The sequence below is a fragment of the Capricornis sumatraensis genome, chromosome 2, assembly GCF_032405125.1.
Source record: "Capricornis sumatraensis isolate serow.1 chromosome 2, serow.2, whole genome shotgun sequence".
Classification (NCBI taxonomy): Eukaryota; Metazoa; Chordata; class Mammalia; order Artiodactyla; family Bovidae; genus Capricornis; species Capricornis sumatraensis.
In genome coordinates this window covers 155412670-155436549 of record NC_091070.1, presented here as the reverse complement: position 1 = coordinate 155436549, position 23880 = coordinate 155412670, and the positions used below count along the sequence as shown (strand labels likewise).

The 23880-nt window shown below is 38.4% G+C and overlaps 1 protein-coding gene across 2 annotated transcripts in view; it reads right to left on the bottom strand.

Moving 5' to 3' along the window:
* The window catches only part of GTF2B (general transcription factor IIB), a 31124-nt gene extending 8462 nt beyond the window's left edge, over positions 1-22662 (bottom strand). For both annotated transcript variants that reach the window (XM_068965777.1, XM_068965778.1), the window contains exons 1-2: positions 22598-22662; positions 17849-17955 (exon numbers count right to left, since the gene is read on the bottom strand). In XM_068965777.1, coding sequence (XP_068821878.1) covers positions 17849-17955; positions 22598-22614 — 124 coding nt within the window. In that variant the 5' untranslated portion in view covers positions 22615-22662. The remainder of the gene's footprint in view (positions 1-17848; positions 17956-22597) is intronic.
* Between the last annotated feature and the right edge of the window lie 1218 nt (positions 22663-23880).

Below are 23880 nucleotides of genomic sequence, written 5' to 3'. Positions count from 1 at the left end.
TTAATATAATGGTTAACAGTATGGACTCTATCAGTTGCTGTTTAGCCTTGGACAAACTTCCTCATTTCTATAGTAGTGCAATGATTCAGCTTTAAATTTCCCCAGTTACCTTATTTTAAATAAATTAAATAATACAGTTTCAATCCATATGAAGTGCTTAAAAACCAGTTCAAAGTAAGTTGCTTGATATTAGCTATTTAATGCTATAAAAATAAGATGACATTCTGACAGTTTGTTATTAATTCTGAATAAGAAGAGCACCAGTTGTAAAACATTAACCTCCATACTAGACTTTAAAAGTATCAGAGTGCTCTGCTGCAGTATTTGGTATGTAGGACAGCAAAGGAGGTCGGGAGAGAACAGAAGGAACTCAATGCAGACTGCTGAACTTTTTATATATGGTAAACTAAAATGCTTACTGGAGAAGGCAATGGCACCCCACTCCAGTACTCTTGCCTGGAAAATCCCATGGACGGAGGAGCCTGGTAGGCTGCAGTCCATGGGGTCACTAAGAGTTATTAAACAGAGTAGAGTGATCTGACCTTAGGGTTTTAGTTTAGAGAACAAGTAAATACATAACAGAATCATTCCTGATGATTTGGGGAAGACTTTTTCTTCTCTGAATACTCAAATCACTTAGGAATAACCAGATCTCACTTGGACTACCACATGTCCATGTCACAAGGCAAGTGGGATAGAGATAGGAACACCACTTGCCACACCTTAGGCAGTGAAAATGGCCAAGGATAGCAGAAGCTAGATCAGGTAAGGCAACTTCTGTGGATCAGAGATTCAGCAGGCGGCCCAAAATAAGGAGAAAAAGTTACATGAATGGGATGGTCAAGATGCATTTCTCTGTTTCCTCCTAATAAGGGCAAACATCACTAAACATGAGAAGCAATTCTAATTATGTAAATTAATAATGAGTTTTAAAACTTACCTGACATTAATGTAAAATCTGTAACTGTGCAGAGTTTTACTACAATACTAAGCAAGGCCCATGTCTCAGAGAGACTAAAGAGACTGATTTTTGTTCCTTTTTACAGAAGAGTAGCTGCTTACAAGAAACAGTTATATAAGCAAATTAAAATTACCTGTATTCCCAACACCCAAAGATAGCCACTGTCAATACTGTGGCATATATTTTCTCTTCCATTCACCTGTATACATACTTTTTTTGTGAGATTAAAATTATAGTGTCTATTTCATTACAAGCTCTTTTCACTAAATTTCTAATCAAAACACCAAAACAAAACTTTTAGACAAAGTTTAGCCCTTTCAATAGTATCCACTCCTCAGAGTGTTGCCAGTCTCCATTCTTCATATTTTCAACGGGAGAAAAGTGAATCTAACTTTACTAATCAGTAAAATAAAAACACACAACAAAAACTACTGCAGCCTTCAAATCTAGATTTACTTAAAAATTTAAGTGAAAAAAATCAAATGCTATCATTAACTTTTAACACTTTAATTAACACAATGGATGTATGAAGAGACTACTTTCCTTATCTTTACTAGCATCTTTTCAGTCTCTCTGGAACACTAAAGATACAGTACTAGTTTGCTAGTAGCATGCTTCATTTCATAGCATTTTCCTTTTGACCAGAAATTAATTTACCATGAGTTTCTTTTGTGATTGCTTTTACTGCCTCAGTTGGATTAGGAGAGGAAAAAAAAAAGTTGGCCTAGGATAGTATAAATAGAAAGCCCAGAACTGGGTAGTGATGTAATTTTTCCACATACGTGGGGATGGTCTACATGACTCATTCAACAATCTGTGGTTTGTGCTCAGAGTCATTCCCTCTTTTTATACTTTACTGCTCAAAACATAGCATTTATAGAAAATAAAATTTCCAAAATAACTCAAATAGCACATCATGAAGCTACAACTAGACCATCAGATTATCTGCATGAGTAATAAGAAATACAGCAGATCATTCAGAAAAAAAGTCAGGACACATAAAAGATTTTCTTGAAGCACATCTAAATGCAGTCGCACTTTTTAACGTTGCTCTGGAAGGAAACTGCATTAGAGTCTTTTCAGGGAGTAGTGTACAAGGCAGCCATACTGTTTAGGTATAGTCAACCTCTGACAAGCAGAAGCCCGACAATTAGCACATATGAGCATAACATATAACCTCACATAGCCTTTTACTGTTCTACAAACAGAGAAACAAGCCAACTTTTAACAGCTCCTTTTTAAACCACACCCTGATTTTTATAAAATCAACAACAGATAAAGTCTATATATAAAATTTAATTGCAAAATCATAGCACTACTACAATATATATAATAGCACTATTCCTCCCTCCATCTATATTATGTGATCTCTTAACACTCTGATAAGTTCCCATCCAAAAAGGTAAAGAGATTCAATATGTATACACACATGCACAATTCTCAATCCACATTATCAGAAAGGTGTCTGAAGAGTATTAACTATTAAGACATTTTACTATATTCTAAAGCAGTGAGTTTCATCTCTCTTTTTTCAGGAAGAAATTGAGAGTAACTGCCAAAATCATTCACACTAGTTTAAATCTGTTCAACTACTTTGGCACACACCTACCCTATGATTTGTGCACCACAACTACTGAGCCTCTGCTCCAGAACCCAGGAGCTGCCACGACTGAGCTCACACGCCGCAGCAACAGAAGCCCAAGCACCCTAGAGCTCGTGCTCCAACGAGAAGCATGCGCACTGCCCCTAGAGAGCAGCCCTTGCTCTCCACAACCAGAGAAGGCCCAGGCAACACCGAAGACCCAGCACAGCCGAAAATAAATAAACAGTTTAAAAGTCTCACTTTCTAACTAGAAATTGCTATTGTATTTCATATGCCTATATTCGGCCACTTTTAATAGACTTAATTTTTAAAAAATGATCTAAATAATCCATATATAGAGTCCCATTAATGGCAAGGAACTTGGTCCCTTTCCAATGCTTAACTCCCATTTATATTTTGTATCTAAAGCACTTGTCAGAACCTTCAAAACAATGCCTTTGATTTAAAACAAAAAATGTCCCCGATACTTCAACATTATGCATGAAAGTGACAGGTGAACTGAAAGTCTTCTGTTAAAGCATCAAGCATTATTGTACTCTAACTCAGAGTATCTTAAATGAGGAAAAAGTGTTGTGTTTATTAAATGTCTATCATCTCAGTAGACTACAGTATTTATTACATATTATCTTCTTACATAGTACATTGTAGGCCATTATTCTTCTAGTATTTATGTGTTCAGATAAACTAAATTATTTGGAGATAATAAACAGATTCAGAAGTTAGGTGGCTTAAAACAAAGATTTCTTTCTTATTCACATTACCTGTGTATAGAAGGGGACAGGACTGCTTTCTATGCAGTCCTTACTCAGAATGATGGAATTCCTACCTCTTGAGACAAGCCAGTGATCATGGCTGGGGAATGAATTATGACTGACTTAATCTTTTCCAATAGTAACATTTCTACTCACAGGCCACCAGCCACGGCCAAAGCCAGCCATGGGATGTTTAAATTCAGAATGAGCGGGGAAATAAAACTGTACCATGTGGCCCAAGAGAAGAACCAGAAATATCAGTGAGTGGTCATTGGTACTAAGTAAATAAAATCAGCAAATAAATTTGACAATCAGCAAATAAAACTCAAGCTCTGTATTTTTGTGGATTTATGTATAAATTAATTTTTAAAAGATTGTTCTGTGACTTCTTCCTGTGTCACAAGACAAACAGGAATGAGAGTTAACTTCACTGTATTACAGCATTTGTCACAGAGAACTAATCCATCAATAAAATTGTAGGTCCCTTCAAGGTAACATTTTTACTGGTCAGCTGAGTACAAATTTCTGCTAATAAAACTTTTTAAATGTTAAAAGGATACATTCCCCAGTGGTGCATAGGAGTCTTGATTTTGCAACCCTAAGGTCTTTTGTGAGCAATGTAAAGTTTTCTTGTACCTTTAATACTTTATCATATTCACCTGGATCTTCAAATAGTACCATAATGGCTACCTTGTCTTTACCACCTTCCAAAATTCACTCTCTATATTCTTAGGTTTGTTTTCGGTTTTACTGATTCAATTTTCTAGAACGTTAAATCAGCTTATTGCTATCTAAAACAGTTTTACTGTGTTTGTCTCCTTGTGCTATCTTCTTTCTGACCCTTTTTAATAGAGACATTAAAGGAGCTTTATTTCATTGATCACAAAAAAGCAGTTATTTTCTATAATTTTTTATTGGTAAACTGTATCAGGAGAGGGCTTCCCTGGTAGCTCAGCTGGTAAAGAATCTGCCTGCAATGCAGGAGACCCTGGTTTGATTCTTGGTTCAAGAAGATGCCCTGGAGAAAGTAACTGGCTACCCACTCCAGTATTCTGGCCTGGAGAATTCCACGGACTATACAGTCCATTGGGTTGCAGAGTCAGACACGACTGAGCAACTATCACTATTACCAGGAGAAGAATTTTCTGTTAAGTCCACAGGACTGCTGTTCCTCCACTGTAGCTTGTATTCATAAGCCTCAGGTTGATTCTTATGCTTATTTATCCTATAATGAATTATCAATCAAAGTCCACTGGAAAACCTTCCAATCCACCACCTCAAGTATTCTCAGCCTCTCTGGATACTCATGATTCAAAAAATGTATCAATATTAGAAAAGATACAGGTAGACTTGTAATTAAAGCAAAAACAATAAAAAGTAACAAAAAATAAAAAAATAACTTCAACAAGATAGAACTTTCTCAGGTTACCAGTCCATGAGTTATAATAGTTTTGGATTGGTGTGACTCCCTGTCTTTTTGAGAAGCCATCCTCATCATGATTTGCACTCTGCAGCATATGATGACTATTGGTAGTTCCCTCCATCATATTGTTCTAGCCAATGGGAAGCAGAAAAAGGGAAAGCAGATCCCTTAGGGCTGGTTCTAGAGTTGCACCAATCTTCACTACTTTACAATGCATCTTAGAATTCAATCACATGGCCACAGCTAACTACAAGGGAAGATGGGAAATACAGGCTAGCTGAGCAGCCATGGGACCAGTTAAAATTCAGGGATTCTTATTATTAAAGAAAGAAGTGGGGCTTCCCTGGAGGTTCAGTGGTAAGGAATCCGCCTGCCAACGCAGGAAACAAGGGTTCGATCCCTGGTTTGGGAAGATCCCACATGTTGTGGAGCAATTAAGCCTGAGTGTCCCAACTATTGAGCCTGTGCTCTAGAGCTCATGAGCTGCAATTACTGAGCTTGGAAGCTGTAACCACTGAAGCTTGCATGCCCTAGAGCTCGTGCTCCGCAACAAGAGAAGTCACTGCAATGAGAAGCCCACGCAACACAAGTAAAGTAGCCACCACTCACCACAACTAGAGAAAAGTCTGTGCAACAACGAAGGCCCAGCACAGCCAAAAATAAACAAACAAAATTACAAAGAAAAAAACAATATATCAATAACACAGTGATCTTAAAAAAAAGAAGAGTTCAGTAATAGCTACTGGGAAACAACCAGCAGTTTCTGCTACATGGAGTAATGGGATCAAGAGAAAGAAAGTATATCCCCTCGAAACAAGGTACTTTGCCTGACAGTCTAAAGGAAACAGTTCAGTTCAGTTGATCAGTCGTGTCCGACTCTTTGTGACCCCATGAATCGCAGCACGCCAGGCCTCCCTGTCCATCACTAACTGCCGGAATTCACTCAAACTCACATCCATTGAGTCGGTGATGCCATCCAGCCATCTCATCTTTTGTCGTCCCCTTTTCCTCCTGCCCCCAATCCCTCCCAGCATCAGTCTTTTCCAATGACTCAACTCTTCGCATGAGGTGGCCAAAGTATTGAGTTTCAGCTTTAGCATCAGTCCTTCCAAAGAACACCCAGGACTGATCTCCTTTAGAATGGACTGGTTGGCTCTCCTTGCAGTACACAGGGACAAATTAAACATTTAACCTTTGTACCAGGCAAGCTATTAAAGCTACAACCAATGGTATTCTGTAATACAACATCAAAATCATAATGGCTTAAGATAGCAATTTTAATAGAGGGGAAAACTGCAACATACCAAAAGCAGCCAGGAAGCTAATACTGGAGAGATAAGTCTGACTGTCTAGCCTGACCTAGACTCAGGATATTTTTGTTTTCTGTTTTCTATTGTAAATTAACAAAAGAATTTTTTTAAATGGGATATTGAGAGGAATTGCCCCAAATTTCAAATCTTTCTGCCATCTTTCTGGAAAAGGATTTAAGTTATTTTGGCGTACCACCCACCTCTACTAGAGAATTAAGAATTAAGAGTCTTAGAGTAGTATTTCCCAAGCTATTTGTTTTCATAAATTAGATTTTTCTAAAACTATTTAATTTAAAACAATGAAAGTTTTAAGAAAGCTTCAATAATCAAAATATATTATTATTCAGGACTTCCCAGGTGGTGCAGTGGTAAAGAATCCACCTGCCAAGGAGACATGGATTCAATCCCTGGGTTGGGAAAGATTCACTGCAAGAGGAAACGGCAACCCACTGCAGTATTCTTGCCTGGGAAATCTCATGGTCAAAGGAGCCTGGTGGGCTATGGCCCACAGAGTCTGTAGAGTCGAACATGACTGAAGCAACTTAGCACACACTGGGCTTTTACTAAGTTTCAGGCACTAAATGCTTTACATATGACATCCAGAACCTTCCCTAATATTTGAGAGACCTGAGGCAAAATTATAAGCAGAGATCAACAGGGTCGCAAAGAGTCAGATACGAAACTATTTAGGACTAAACAACAAACAATTATTATTTAAAATGGATAAGTCCAAAGCATTGGATTTTTTAATTAGGTCCCCTGGAAAACTGTTTAAGCCATCACATTGTATTTTTTAAATCTAATGCTGAAAATGAAATGCATCATTAGCTTCCACACCTTCCTCAGTCATCTAACCTTTCTCACGTTTCAAAGAATCCAAATTTTCAGTCTAGGGTTACTATATATTCTTATCAGAAATCTTGCATTGATGATAACTTTGAAGGCAACTTTGGTCAAGAGATACTTCATAAAAAATACTATTAATAATGTAGTCAGTCTCTAAATCAATTTACGTTACCACAATGTAAACCAGGTACCAACTCATGATGAATTATCCTCTAGAAACAAACCAAATCATGGTTAATTTCCCAGACCAGCCCATAAAAGCCTATTTTATCCATGTTTAGACCCTTGGAAAGGGGGTGAACCTATACAAGTCAACAGTGATAATTACCATTGGGAAAATAGTTCCATCCTTGAATATGTGAACAGACCTTGCTTCTCCTGAAATACAGGCAGATTTGCAGCAGCAGCATCTAAGCTAAGGAGCTATGGCTCTGATAGGAGATGCATCTTACCTTAGCCACAATAACAGTTAGTCATTCACACACTAATCCTTTCAGGCCTCTAACCTATGGTGTATGTTTCTTTACCCCTCTACCTGGAATGACTTTCCCTCCATAAACCCTAACATTCATAATGATCATGTTTTCAATGTAAATTCAACAGTAATTTCCTCAGGAAGTCACCACTTCCTTTCTAGTGCTCTCCTCAAACTCGGAAGATTTGTAATAGAACTTTTACCACTTTCTGTTGTTTTAATTCACCCCTTCCTTCCACACACTAGTCAAAGAGCTAGTCCAGAGCTTGCTTACAGCATCTCACCTTTCCAACACGCTCCCTGACCAGCAGTGCTTAACAGAAACACGTAGTACAACGACCAAAGGCTTTTCAAGTCCAACAGACCTAGATTTAAGTGACTGTGTCACTTACTAAAACAGAGACTCTTGAGTTAATTACCCAAACACTCCAAGCATCAGTTTCCCTTTTTGTGAAACAAAAAAACTACCTACCTCAAAGAACAGCTAGCTGTGTTACCTAAGCAAAATTAGTTGTTCTCTAATGCTTCAGAGAAAGTAGCATCTATATTAAAAATTCTGAATTAGGTAAAAACACTGTGTCTGAGGGCTTCCAAGCCATGACAAAGTAAGAATTTGAAAATGAATACAAATACTCCTTACTTTAAAAATACAACTTGGCCATCTTAAACTAAATGTTTTCCTTTAGGAAACATTGCTAATGCAAATTTAAAGATGATAATTTGATAATGTTTAAAATACTATAATTGCAGCATTAAATATGATAGACCAATAACAATCTCTAAAACACATTCTGCAAATGACCTGCTAGGGAGAATGGCATCTCAGACTTAGAATCACTCTCTTCTCCTACAAGGTTAAGAAAAAAGGAGTACTTACATTCCAAAATATGTATCACTGAAATCTCGTACTAAAATTCTACTGTATATTTTATACATTACCTCATTTGATTCTTAACAATTCCTAGTAAACATGAGATTTATGGTACATGCCCCTGCAGCGGGGCTGTACTTATTTTACATATAAAGAAAGCTAAGCTTGGAAAAATTATACAACTTGACCTAAGTCACATAACTCATTAAGTAGTAGAGCCAAGTCTAGACTCCAAGGCTAAGGACTACGAGTTTTTCCAGGAGCTATGGACACATACAGATATCTGGTTTACAGGAATAATTTGAAGTCTAGGTCTAGAGACATGGGAAACATGAGGGCAAAGATGAAAAGTCTAAAGAAGTACAGGGATCTCAAAGAATGTGGCAAATTATAAAGTTTACAGGATAGATCTGTGTTACTTAACATGTTACCAACATAAGACCTGAACCAGAGTTTCTGAAACTGGGGCCTGGAGTCTTTTTAAACACACTTCTCAGCTGACGCTTAATGCACATTCACATCTCAGATGCACTGGTATTAACAATACCCAGAAAAACTTAAGAGGGGAAGGTCAAAGTGATTCATTTTTGTCTTTCGAAGTCATCTAAACTATTCTCCCAAGAAAAAGAAATGCAAAACAGCCAAATGGCTGTCTGAGGAGGCCTTACAAATATCTGTGAAAAGAAGGGAAGCGAAAAGCAAAGGAGAAAAGGAAAGATATACCCATTTGAATGCAGAGTTCCAAAGAACAGCAAGGAGAGATAAGAAAGCTTTCCTCAGCAATCAATGCAAAGAAATAGAGGAAAACAATAGAATAGGAAAGACTAGAGATCTCTTCAAGAAAACCAGAGATACCAAAGGAACATTGCATGCAAAGATGGGCTCAATAAAGGACCAAAATCGTATGGACCTAACAGAAGCAGAAGATATTAAGAAGAGGTGGCAAGAATACACAGAGGAACTGTACAAAAAAGATCTCCATGACCCAGATAATCACGATGGTGTGATCACTCACCTAGAGCCAGACATCCTGGAATGTGAAGTCAAGGGGCCTTTAGGAAGCATCACTACGAACAAAGCTAGTGGAGATGATGGAATTCCAGTTTATTTCAAATCCTAAAAGATGATGCTGCATAAGTGCTGCACTCCATATGCCAGCAAATTTGGAAAACTCAGCAGTGGCCACAGGACTTGAAAAGGTCAGTTTTCATTCCAATCCCAAAAAAAGGCAATGCTCAAACTACCGCACAACTGCACTCATCTCACATGCTAGTAAAGTGATGCTTAAAATTCTCCAAGCCAGGCTTCAGCAATACGTGAACCACGAACTTCCAAATGTTCAACCTGGTTTTAGAAAAGGCAGGGGAACCAGAGATCAAACTGCCAACATCATCGAAAAAACAAGACAGTTCCAGAAAAACATCTATCTGCTTTATTGACTATGCCAAAGCCTTTGACTGTATGGATTACAACAAACTGTGGAAAATTCTGAAAGAGATGGGAATACCAGACCACCTGACCTGCCTCTTGAGAAACCTGTATGTAGTTCAGGAAGCAACAGTTAGAACTGGACATGGAACAACAGACTGGTTCCAAACAGGAAAAGGAGTACGTCAAGGCTGTATATTGTCACCCTGCTTATTTAACTTCTATGCAGAGGACATCATGAGAAATGCTGGGCTGGGAGAAATACAAGCTGGAATCAAGATTTCTGGGAGAAATATCAATAACCTCAGATATGCACATGACACCATCCTTATGGCAGAAAGTGAAGAACTAAAGAGCCTTCTGATGAAAGTAAAGAGGAGAGTGAAAAAGTTGGCTTAAAGCTCAACATACAGAAAACGAAGATCATGGCATCTGATCCCATCACTTCATGGCAAATAGATGGGGAAACAGTGGACACAGTGGCTGACTTTATTTTTCTGGGCTCCAAAATCACTGCAGATGGTGACTGCAGCTATGACATTAAAAGACGCTTCCTCCTTGGAAGGAAAGGTATGACCAACCTAGACAGCATATTAAAAAGCAGAGACATTATTTTGTCAACAAAGGTTCACCTAGTCGCTATGATTTTTCCAGCAGTCATGTATGGATGTGAGAGTTGGAATATAAAGAAAGCAGAGCGCCGAAGAATTGATGCTTTTGAACTGAGTTGTTGGAGAAGACTCTTGAGAGTCCCTTGGACTACAAGGAGATCCAACCAGTCCATTCTAAAGGAAATCAGTCCGGTGTGTTCACTGGAAGGACTGATGTCGAAGCTGACACTCCAATACTCTGGCCACCTGATGTGAAGAGCTAACTCATTGGAAAAGACCCTGATGCTGAGAAAGACTGAGGGCAGGAGGAGAAGGGGACGACAGAGGATGAGATGGCTGGATGGCATCACCGACTCAATAGACATGGGTTTGGGTGGACTCCAGGAGTTGGTAATGGACAGGGAGGCCTAGCGTGCCACGGTTCATGGGACCACCAAGAGTCGGACACGACTGAGCGACTGAACTGAACTGAGACTATTCTCTGGTATTTTCCTTACATTACTTTTAAGAAAAACGAAGGAATTCTGTTTTAAGTGGTATTCAAAAAGTGGCTTTAAGTTGATAACACTATTTCTATTCAACACTTCACTGTGAAATCCTAATTTATAAAAGTCTTGATAATTTACTAACTGAATACTTTACAGCCTGTAAGTACATATAAACAATGTACAAGGTCAGATTTATGAATAAATTGATAATCTAAATATGATTATACTGCCACCTAGTGCTCAACTTTTAAAGTGACATAATCACACAGGATTGTGGGTGGGGACCAACAAACAGTGCTGTTGGAGCCAACAGTTTCATGGTAGAAATGACAAGGCTTTGCTTTAAAAATTGGCCCTATTTGAGAGATCACTACCAATATCTTAAGGGTCACTGACAAAACAGCCAATGACAAATAATACTTCAAATGTCTAAAATAATCTTATAGTTCAAATGTCTACTGTTACATGTTGTAAGTAGTTTTACAAACAGCTAAAAAGAAATTGGTAACAATCTAAATTATAAGAGAGACTAAATACTACACAACCATTTAAATACTGGGGAAAAATTAAACAAGACATCAAATTGTATTTTCCAAAGACGGCAGCAATAATATCTCCCATCCATATTCTTGCATAATATGACATTGTTACCCTCACCTTGGGGCTTCCATGGTGGCTCAGCTGGTGAAGAATCCGCCTGCAATGCAGGAATCCTAGGTTCGATCCCTGGGTTGGGAAGATCCCACGGAAAAGGGAATGGCTGGCTACCCACTCCAGTACTCTGACCTGGAAAATTCCATGGCTTGTATAGTCCACGGGCTCACAAAGAGTCAGACATGACTGAGTGACTTTCAGTTACTACCCTCACACTGGTGAAGGTGAAGTCGCTCAGTCATGTCCGACTCTTTGCGACCCTGTGGACTGTAACCTACTAGGCTTCTCCATCCATGAGATTCTCCAGGCAAGAATACTGGAGTGGATTGCCATTTCCTTCTCCAGGGGATCTTCCCGACCCAGGGATCGAACCCGGGTCTCCCGCATTGGAGGCAGATGCTTTAACCTCTGAGCCACCGGGGAAGCCTCACACTGAGGTGGGGCTTTCTTCTTCCCTTCCAGTCTAGGTGGGTCCTAGGACTGCTGTGACTAACAGAATACAGAAGTGACTTTGTTTTACGGCACAGCCCGTAACTACTTGAGCCCAGCTTCCACTCTCCCTCAGAACACTTGCTCCTGGGATATCTTTCTTAGAAACCAACCACCATGTATGAGCTATTCTAATACAACTATGGAAAGGCTTTAGAGGATGACACTTCAACATAGGGAGGTCAAGGAGCAGAAAGGTACCAAAATGCAGTTGAGAAGCCATTATGCAAGTGGACCCTCCAGGTCCAGTTAGGGATAAAGCAGTGGCCTAAGTGAGTCCTTCCCAAATTAATGATGTGTAAAATTTTGAGCAAAATTAAATGGCTGTTACAAGCCACTAAATTTTAAAGTGGTCCATCATGTAACTGAAACAGAAACTGGTTCCAGAAAGTATGATATTGCTTTAATAAAGTCCTAAAATATGTGGCACTGGTTTTAAGACTGAGTGATGGGCCTCAAGTAGCCTACAAAAGATGGCTTGAAGGACAGTGAGAAGTGTTATTAGAGACTATAAAAGAAGCATATCACACGAAACATATTTTTTGTATTATGAATTATTTCACTTAAAAAAAAAACAGTAGTAATGGGCACTCTTACTTGATGACTCAGTAGAGAGGGGTACAATACGGCTCCAAAAATGACGGTTAAGCAGTATCTGGTCTTGAGTTTAACATTAAAGGTAGTTAGTGACAATCGGATGCCCTAAGTTTCAAGAACATATTAATATTAAGTACAGAGTTGTCTAGAAACAATTCTCAAAGAGCTTGTTTCTAAAGTTGTCTGGTGACTATTTAAACAAAAAGCTATTCAAAGTGCTTGTTCAAGAAATGTTATAACCTAACAACTTTCAGGCAGTGTAAAATTTCATGGCAAATATAATCAAACTATGTACACCAAAATTATTTATTAGAAGACATATGATGATGCTATCTAAATATAAATCACTATGAACATCAATATCTCAAATGTTTAAAAAGTTACAAATTTTATGCCCTCAGTGGACTACAGAACTGAGCTGACAAAAGAGCATATGTCTTTAAATCAAAATGATGGAGGAAATCTATTATTAATACATGACAATGATATATGTTTCTGTATATATGTACATATGTGTATGTATTTTTAAAATTTAGACTCATGGAAAGTCATGATCAATTAAACTATTTTCCACATAATTTGACTGATGGTAACATCAGCAAAATGGAACTTTCTGTTTGCAGACTCTTGCTTGCTTGCCTCCCCTTGTCTGGTCATGAAATAGATTCTTCACTTGCAGGGCATCATATTATACATTTAACCACAATACCTGTGAATGAGGCTACTGTGTATGTTAAAACAAAAGTTTGTTATATTTTATGTCAGAAAACCCAGCATCACAAACAGATATTTCTATATATAGAAAAGTTCAATCAGATTATACTTCTAAATTTTCAGGCCTTAAAATCTAGCCTAAGGACTTCCCTGGTGGTCCAGTGGTTGAGAATCCACCTTGCAGTGCAGGGGACATGGTTTTGATCCCTGCTCGGGGAACAGAGATCCTACAGGTATGTCATGGGGCAACTAAGTCCACATGCCACAACTAGTGAAGTGAAGTGAAGTGAAGAAGTGAAGTCGCTCAGTCATGTCTGACTCTTTGCAACCCCATGGACTGTAGCCTGCCAGGCTCCTCCGTCCATGGGATTCTCCAGGCAAGAATACTGGATTGGGTTGCCATTTCCTTCTCCAGGGGATCCTCCCAACCCAGGGATCGAACCTGGGTCTCCTGCACTGCAGGCAGACTCTTTACCATCTGAGCCACCAGGAAAGCCACAACTAGAGTGTGCCACAACTAGAGAGTCTGTGCACCACAATGAAAGATCCTGTGTGATGCAACTAGGACCAGACGCAGCCAAATAAACTGAAGAAAAAATAATTTTAGCTTACATCATTAGAATGAAAAATACCATTTTTGATGCTGTTCAATAATAATAAAGCAAAATTAAAAGGAAATTAACTATCTTTGGTTAGAGATAGGGAAAAAAAAAAAGTAAAATTTAGGATTCCAAGCACTAAAAAGAATATAAGACTTGAGAATTATATCTTCCTTCTCTAGTAACTTAATTTTATCCAACTATCTTGCTAGTTACAGCAGAAGTGAAGCTGATGGACAGACTGGAAATATAATACAGTATTTTTCCACTATTTATTTTTAAATGGCGACAGAAGTTAATAATGAGAATCAAGAAATTGAAATTCTAATTAATCTTCTGTCTCTGTCTCACTCTTACATATTATCAGTTCAATCTTACCACTTGGTAAGAATTCGAATGTTCTCATTTAACTTGGGCGTCAGCAAACATTTTCTGTAAAGGGCCATAGAAAACATTTTATAAAGGCTTTGTGGGTCCAGAGGCCAAACTGAGGTTATTTTATATATATATATGCAATTAAACAAAAAGAGAAAAATCCACTAGATTTTAATTTATTAAATTAAAAATATAATAACTAAATATAATCTGTTATAATACAATTTCTACTACTGGGAATAACAGAATTCTGTTTTGAAGGATAACACATCACTTAATCGGAGTTCAAAGTTAGTGTTCCCTACCATTAAAAAAAATTTTTTTTAATTAAAAATAGTCATCTGTCAGTGTTACAATAATAAAATTTTATGTATCTTACTTTTAAAAATGTCTTCCTTCATGCAGACAAGTACAATCAAATACTGACAATCTACAAGCATTTCAAATAGAGCATATTCACTGTTTGGAAGGCATTTATAGAATCTTATTACATTCTTCTGATATTTGCCTTTTAACATGTCACTATACTGTAGATTAAAAAATCACTTCCAATTAAAGATTAGGTAGAATCTCCTTAATTACAGTTAAGCAGCTTTAAAATATGAAAATTTCCTTTGCACTTGTATCCTGGTCTGAAAAACACTGATTTAAGTTTGAGTTTGGAAAATATATCCACTGTAGATTTGAGTGGCAATTAAAATCTTAGTTTTTGTTTTAACTTCTGACAACAATGAAAGTATGTAAGACGTATTAAAGCAATTTGACATTACTTATGTTTTAAATAATGCTAATTGTCAAACTGGCTGTACTACAGTGTAATCAATCAATCACCGCTTTGCCTTTGCAGTTCTAGACTGAATTTATTAATAAACACTAGCCAACTCTGCAGCCATTTGTGTTCAATAGTAGTGGTTGACGGCAGTACTGGCTCAGAAAAACTGCAACCTTGCCCCAGAGCTTTAAAAAAAGTCACAAGAAAACTTTGCCATTATTAAGTTACCAAATGACTGTATAGTTAGGCAAGTCAAGATACTCAGCTTTTATTTCTGACAAAAATTTATAGAACTGATGACAGTTAAGTCCATGAGAGTGCATGAAATTCACCACTGACATTATATATGGATCAAGATGAATTCAAACCTTTTCCACAACATAGCAAATGAATAATACAATGGATAACTATACACTTGAAAAATCTTCCATTTTCACAATCTTTATGAGTTTGTCCAACTAAGTCTTCTGCACTACACATTATTTTTAACACATCCTAGCAGATTCTACTTCAGTATTTTATTGGCAATTTAATTTAGAAGTAGTTTCTCCTGTAGTTGTTCCATGCAGCTGATTCACAGTCTATGAAACTCTGCACTGACTCTGTGAATAAACAAATCAGCAATATCATTAACACCTGCCTAGTCATCAAGAGTCTAGAAAAAATACTTGAAATAAATTATCTTGTTTTTAATTTACTACTGATGTCACTGCCAACATCCTCAACTCTTCAAGCAACTGTTTCTGCTGAGAGGCTAGCAGTCTTAACTAAGTTTATATTCTCTGGACACATTTCTTTAGCTACTACAGACACAAATAACTATCATTGGTAAATGATCTTCCCTGTTTGGCCCATAAATGAGCCATTCAGAAACTTAACTGCAGCCTTATTTTTATTATTTTACTTTTGTGAAGAAATTCGGCTGTGATGAGATATTCTACTTGCTATTTTCTAAATTTTATGACCACTGTTTTCCTGAGTTAGCAGTATTGTGATGAGTGCTTAGCCTGAAAATGTCAATTGTCTTCTTTTGGTTTATCTATAGTATGGACCATATGATAAGGACAATGCTTTGCCATTTCATCCAGTAACAAACAACTTATGCCCCACTATGCCTTAAAAACATGACATGCAGAGTTCATCTTTTTCTCTCTCATTTTGACTTGATGGGTATGCAATGGTAACAAAATAAATAAATAAAAAGTTGCAGTATGGAGGTATGCCTGGTACTCAAAATGCTGCAGATTTATAACTGGGATTTATAGTGCACTGAGCAGCAGTATGATGTGATAAGAAGAACATGTAAGGTTTTTTTTTTAATTTATTTATTTATTTTAATTGGAGGCTAATTACTTTATAATATTGTAGTGGTTTTCGCCATACACATGTTCCTTTCACAACCACTAAATGTATGGTTAGACAATGTATAAACAAATGAGTGTGACTATATTCCAATAAAATTTTATTTATAAGTTTGACTTTGATAATATTTTCACGTCCCCAAATATTATTTTGATTTTTTAACCATTAAAAAAATGTATGTCATTCTCAGCACACAGGCCACATAAAAATAGGTGACAGGTCATAATGGAACTATGGCAGTGGAACTAGACTGCTGGACCACTTAATCCTCAGTTTCTGCCATCTCTAAATGAAGATATACCTCACAGGTGTCACTAAGGAAAAACTGAGTGACTATGTAAGTCATTCAGAACAGTGCCTAGCATATAAGCTTATTAACTGTTAATATTGCTTACTGAGTAGGAAATAATTGCAAATGGGTTTCAATTCCTACTAACAACTCTATATGATTTAAAACTCCCACTGGAGGTCTGAGGCAAGCAGCCTACTTGGAAGAATATGACACGTGCTCCAAACAAGACACTTCCACAGTGTAACACTATCCGTGTTTCTGTTACACTGCCCACAATCCTACTAGCAGTTTCATTCTTGAGTATTTCAAACCTTGAAGTATTATACCTTTTCTCAGGTGCTGGAGACGACCCCCTCATAAGAAAAATTTCTGAACAGACTATCTCTATCCTAAAGTTATACTACAGATCTAGATTAGTGAGCAAGGCTCAGACGGTAAAGTGTCTGCCTACAATGCTGGAGACATGGGTTCAATCACTGGGTAGTTAAGATCTCATGGAGAAGGAAATGGTAACCCACTCCAGTATTCTTGCCTGGAAAATCCCACGGACCAAGCCTGGTAGGCTACAGGCCATGGGGTCGCAAAGAGTTGGACACGACTGAGTGACTTCACTTTCACTTTCAGGAATAAAGTGAAATTTTAAGAAGCAGTATTTTGGGCAGTAACAATTTCACACTAGAAATTCATAAATAAATCAGTCTATATGAGCAAATGAAATTTAAACAAATCTTTTCTTGATAACTAAAAGGCCTTGCATGAGACTCAATACCTCTAAAAGACATACCTTTATTATCCCAAAATAATTCATGCTTATCTAATTTCATTGCTGTGAAAAAATCATGTTCAAATATAAGAAAATCACAAAAGATAGATTACATTTATTCATTATTTCCATATGCACAAGTGTGCATCAAATATTTAAGCCAAAAAACTCAGGAAACAAAGGACTAAAGGCCTTTCCTTCTGGATTAATTACCTCAATTTTAGATGTTCCATCCTACCCCACATTATGAAATATACGTGTTTCTACAGACAGTAAAATATGGTGTCTCTGATTTTCCTCTCACTTATTTCCTTTCTTCTAAATCTATTTGCTTTACAAAAAAATATGTATTACCTGTAAGAGGAAAAAGTAAAAATGTATTCATTAAAAGAGAGTTTGGAAAATATACAAAAGCAAAGTACCCAAAATAGTGTTTTCAGTTAAAATCATAGTAACTGCTTACCTACAACCAGGCCACATTCAGGACAGATCATATCACCAGCTCTGTAGTCCTCCACTAGGATCGCATCTGGATGGTTTGGACATGTGACTCTTGGAAGAGCATCCAAACTACACGCAAAAAAAAAAAAAAAAATTTAAATATCCTTCTAACCAATATGCAACAGAGTACTAATCTTTCGGAGGGGGAAAGAGGTGGATTCCGAAAACGTTCCCAATAAATTTACAGTACATTTACACTTATAATACATTTAAGCTCCAATTTCAAAGTAAACATCCTAGTTATGTTACTTTAAATCCTACTCAGTAATTAACAGATACGACTGGAACTGCCTTTTGTAAGAATAGTGCCTGGTTTGCAGAATGGAAGGCTTTAAAAATGTAAACAGAAAACAAGCTTTTTTTTAACATGTAGACTACTAAAATGTTTATAAATCTTGATTGGTATGGAAATGGCTACCTACCATCGTAACATGCAACATGTACATATAACCATCTGGTCTGCGACCCTTGACACTTACTTCTCTGGTGAGAGAATAAATTTCAAGTCTGTGTTTTTCTACTCACTGGATACCTTAGTAATAAACTTGAATGTACGTTGAACCTAAAAAGGATACAAACCAAGGTGGTAGATGTGGCTCTGCTGAACTTAGGATGATTTCATTTAGTCCAGAACTGAGTTCGTTAGCACTCAAGAAATGACTTCAAAAGCTACTTTTAAATCTATTTGTGATATTAATAATTTGCTCAATTATTTTATTTTGAAAATAAAGCAGTATGGGGAAGACACATCAGCCTTAACTGACCTGACAGAATCAGTTCTAAAAACTATCAAAGATATTTAACATAGATCTAATAATTATTTCTATGGCTGTGGTGTCTTACAATCACAAATGTCTGGTATCATTGAAAATAAGCCCTTCACTTGAAGTAATACAGAACAAGCTTCACAAATATATATATAAAAGACAACATCAACTATTCTTGAAGTATGTAAACAGGTATTTGTGGTTTTGGATAAAGTTTCTCAAACTAGCAAACACAGTTCAGAATGGTAACTTTCGACAGAGGTGATATCCACTGAAAAACTGATAAAATAATCCATATTCCCAAATGTACACATTCAGGTTAACCAGAACACATCTTGAATCTTCTCACTGGGAAAACAGGGAATGGAGGTTTAGTTTATATTCACGTTTATTAAACTCTTGAGAGTCCCTTGGGCTGCAAATCAAACCAGTCAATCCTAAAGGAAATCAATCCTGAATGATGCAGCAGCTAAAGCTAAGTAAAGCTCCGATACTCTGGCCAGCTGATGTAAAGACATAACCCACTGGGAAAGACTCTGACGCTGGGAAAGACTGAAGGCAGGAGCAGAAGGGTGACAGAGGGTGAGATGCTTGGATGGCATCACTGACTCAACAGACCTAAGTCTGAGCAAACTGGGATATCATGAAGCACAGGGAGGCCTGGTGTGCTGCATTCTATGGGGTTCCAAACAGTTACTGAACAACAACATGCTTATTCCATAAACTTCTACTAGGAAAAAATTTTAATAAATTATAGTAAATAAAACATTAAGAAATTAGTATAAATTATTTTTTAAAAACTGTGTCAAAATAAAGGACAGTGTTAGAAAAGTTAACAGTAATTACAAATGTGTACAATGGGCAGCCATGTGGCACACAGCATTCAAAGGACTGATATATTTTGTACTATTAAAAAGTAGAATATTGTGTGCATGTATATGTATATAAAAATGATACAGGAACTGAAAGATATGCTGAGTGAAAGAGTAACATAGGGATTTCAGAGAAAACTGAAAAAAAGAACTACAGTTATATGCAATAACATGAGTAAATCTCCAAATGCTGACCAAAAGACACCAGACACAGAGGAATACATACGCATTTATACATAAAGTTTAAGTCAGGCAAAAAAAATCTATAATGTTAAGAATAAGGATGTAGTTTTCTTTGAGAAAGAGTACTGACTGAGGGCATAAAGGAGGTTTCCAGAGTGCTGCTGCTGCTAGTGGTATTTGTTCGGGAGACTTGGGTGACAGCTAAGTGTACATGCTCACTTTGTAACTGAACTGCACACTTAAAATCTGTGTGCTAAAAACTTCACAAAAAAAGGTGAAAAGCAAGATGGCATTCATTTTTATATTAGACTACTTTTTGGAAGGAAGAGAGGTTAGGATTATATGAATATGTTGTTAAACCACCGAATCACTAGGAAAACACCAAGAAACTGGTTACAATGACTGCTTTGGAGAAGAATTAGATGGCTAGGAGCGAGGAAAAAAAGAAACTGCTTTTCACTTTTCTTCTTGCTTTTTATGATTTGCATGTGTTACCTATTCAAAATAAAATAAAATTGTGCTCAAGCAGTTAACTTTTAATTAAAGAACCCACAAGGGTAATACAAAAGAGGAACCACAAGAGTAGGGTAGTGGGGGAAGTCAGGGAAAGAAACGAGAGGGAAGGAATGGAGTATACCACCACCACTGACATTAAAACAACTTAGGCTGCCTAAGAAGCCACATAATTCCAAACTTCATTTTATAGCTATCCTTTACTATGTGTCTAGTACTGTACATCTATTATTAATCTTCATTAGCAACCCTTCAAATTAAGCATTGCTGCTACTGCTGCTAAGTTGTTTCAGTCGTGTCCAACTCTGTGCGACCCCACAGACGGCAGCCCACGAGGCTCCCCCATCCCTGGGATTCTCCAGGCAAGAACAATGGAGTAGGTTGCCATTTCCTTCTCCAATGCATGAAAGCGAAAAGTGAAAGTGAAGTTAGTCGTGTTCGACCCTTAGCAACCCCATGCACTGCAGCCTTCCAGGCTGCTCCTTCCATGGGATTTTCCAGGCAAGAGTACTGGAGTGGGGTGCCATTGCCTTCGCCACAAATTAAACATTACCTCTATTTTAAAGATTATGCTCAGAGAATGATTTTCCTGAAGTGACAGAACTAATGAGTGGTAGAGTTTAGATCTGAACTCACAACATTTGTGTTCTTCTCTGTGAAAACACCAAGCAGTTTCATAGTCCAGTAACTGTCCCTCTTCCTCAGGGGGAAAAAAGCTATCACAGAAATACTAACATCCACCTTTGTTCTCACGGGTAAAAAAAAACTCAAAGAGATGGACAACTGCAATAAGCCTAGGGAAAACTTATTTCAAAGAAATATCTCACATTTTTTCTTTTAATGAAGAGAATAAAGCACACAAAGGAAATGTATTTTTTTTTCCGTAAAGAATCTATCAAGTGAATTTACTATATGTAACTACTACAATGTTATAATAAAGCCCCAATATAACCATATTCATAGATCTGCCCTAGGAGAATGTTATATATAGGTGTTCTTGGGAAGCTAGTTCTCCATTTACCTACAAGGAACCCTAACCTGACAGAGCCACACCCAAATAGAATGATTGAGCATTTAATCACAGAATTAGAATCAGTAAACAAGTATCACTGGCCGTAAGAGTTGTTTCCAAGTAGTTTAGCTAAGGCTGCCTCCTGCCCCATCTTTTTAAAATACAGTAACATAAAGTAGTAAGCCTTGGTACTCACCAGAAAGGGCCTGTACTACTCAAAGATTATCATTTTGTGATGATGGCTTTCATCAGGAACTCAATTCCAAAGATGAGAACAAGTTCAGAAAAACTATGCCAGAGTTACCTTGCCTTCCAGAAGCTACAGAACTTAATCTGATATGTTTAATACATTATGAGTTACCAAGTGTGACAACAGTAAACAGATATCTGAGATTCTATACTCTGTTCTAATACTAACCTTGGAAAAGTCAACATAGGCATGACTCAGTTTACACTTAGGCAAAAATCCTAATATCTACCTCAGGGTCATGAGAGACATAATTAGGGTCTGCAAGCATTTCTCACGTCACAAGATTAAAGGCTGTCTCTAATGCCACTGTATGCATTTGCAGTAGGTATCAATCAGTACATCACATTTTTAAAATATATTAGTGACTTCTCTGCTCCGGCTGCTGTTAAGTCGCTTCAATCGTGTCCGACACTGTGCGACCCTAGATGGCAGCCCACCAGGCTCCCCCGTCCCTGGGCTTCTCCAGGCAAGAACACTAGAGTGGGTTGCCTTCTGAGTGACTTTCCAGTATGTTAATTTTCTGCAGGCAAAATTTTCTTCAGGAGTATGCAGATGACATCTCTAAAGAAATCTCTTAAGGAGACTTATCAACTCTTCAGAAATGCCTTAGCTTCCACTTCAAAAGGCCTCGGGGATGGCTATCAGTTTCCATCAGGTTTACCAACGCTGACGTCCCTAACTTTTTGTCAGATGGATAAAGGCCTAGAACTAACCCTTTCCCGCTCTCTAGAAGAGGATTCACGGACCCTCGGCTGGCAGACCAACAGATAAAAAAACAAGCGTAGAAAATCTAGGAAAAAAGGACAGCTGGATCATACGCAAAAGACCCGAGGCCAGGGGCTGGGGACGCCGGAGCCCCCCACACGATAGTGCCTGGGTGAGAAAACGACCAAGGACGCTGGAGGAGAAACGCCGGCGGCTCGTTACCCCCTGCGACACCCCTGACAGCCCTGTGTCTGGAAGTGCCTTTGTCCCGGGCGGCCAGCCGGTCCGGCTGCCTCTCCCCGCACTTCCGAGGCGTTCTGCTCGACGAAGCAGCGGGAGCGGCCGCCCTGCTAACCCCGGCACTCGCCGCCCGCCCTTCAGCTGGCTGGGCTCTACATGACGTACTAACCGGCTGGTAGACGCCATCTTCCCGGCCACTGCGGCTCCAGCTACAAACAACGACAGACGCAACCGCAAACAGGAAGAGACAGTGGCGACGAAACGCAGCGAGACGGGCTTTTATAGGCGAATCGCCCACGCAGTCGTAATAGGGCGTGGCTACGGGTCCGGAGAAGGGCCAAGAACAGTGAGCTCGGGTACGCCCCGTGCTTTGCGTTTTCTTACTTCGCTTTTTACTTTCGGTCATTTTCTATGTGGCTGGGCAAATATAGGAAATCACCCGGGAAAATTCCCAAGGGCACTCTGCAAACGTGCTGCACCAGAGATACCCTCAACTTGACTGAGTTACAACACAAAATACTGGGCTTCGTGGAGGGGGCAAAGCCCGCATCAGTTCACTTCAGTTCAGTCGCTCAGTCGTGTACTACTCTTTGCGACCCCATGAACCGCAGCACTCCAGGCCTCCCTGTCCATCACCAATTCCCGGAGTCCACCCAAACCCATATCCATCGAGTCGGTGATGCCATCCAACCATCTCATCCTCTGTCATCCCTTTCTCCTCCTGCCCTTAATCTTTCCCAGCATCAGGGTCTTTTCAAATGAGTCAGCTCCTCGCATCAGGTGGCCAAAGTATTGGAGTGGCAGCTTCAACACCAGTCCCAGCAATGAACACCCAAGACTGATTTCCTTTAGGATGGACTGGTTGGATCTCCTTGCAGTCCAAGGGACTCTCAAGAGTCTTCTCCAACAATGCAGTTCAAAGGCATCAATTCTTCGGCGCTCAGCCTTCTTTATAGTCCAACTCTCACATCCATACATGACCACAGGAAAAACCATAGCCTTGACTAGACGGACCTTTGTTGGCAAAGTAATGTCTCTGCTTTTTAATAGGTTGTCTAGGTTGGTCATAACTTTCCTTCCAAGGAGCAAGTGTCTTAATTTCTTGGCTGCAATCACCATCTGCAGTGATTTTGGAGCCCAGAAAAATAAAGTCAGCCATTGTGTCCACTGTTACCCATCTATTTGCCATGAAATGATGGGACCAGATGCCATGATCTTAGTTTTCTGAATGTTGAGCTTTAAGCTAACTTTTTCACTCTCCCCTTTCACTTTCATCAACAGGCTCTTTAGTTCTTCCTCACTTTTTGCCATAAGGGTGGTGTCATGTGCATATCTGAGGTTATTGATAATTCTCCCAGCAATCTTGATTCCAGCTTGTGCTTCCCCCAGCCCAGCATTTCTCATGATGTACTCTGTATAGAAGTTAAATAAACAGGGTGATGATATACAGCC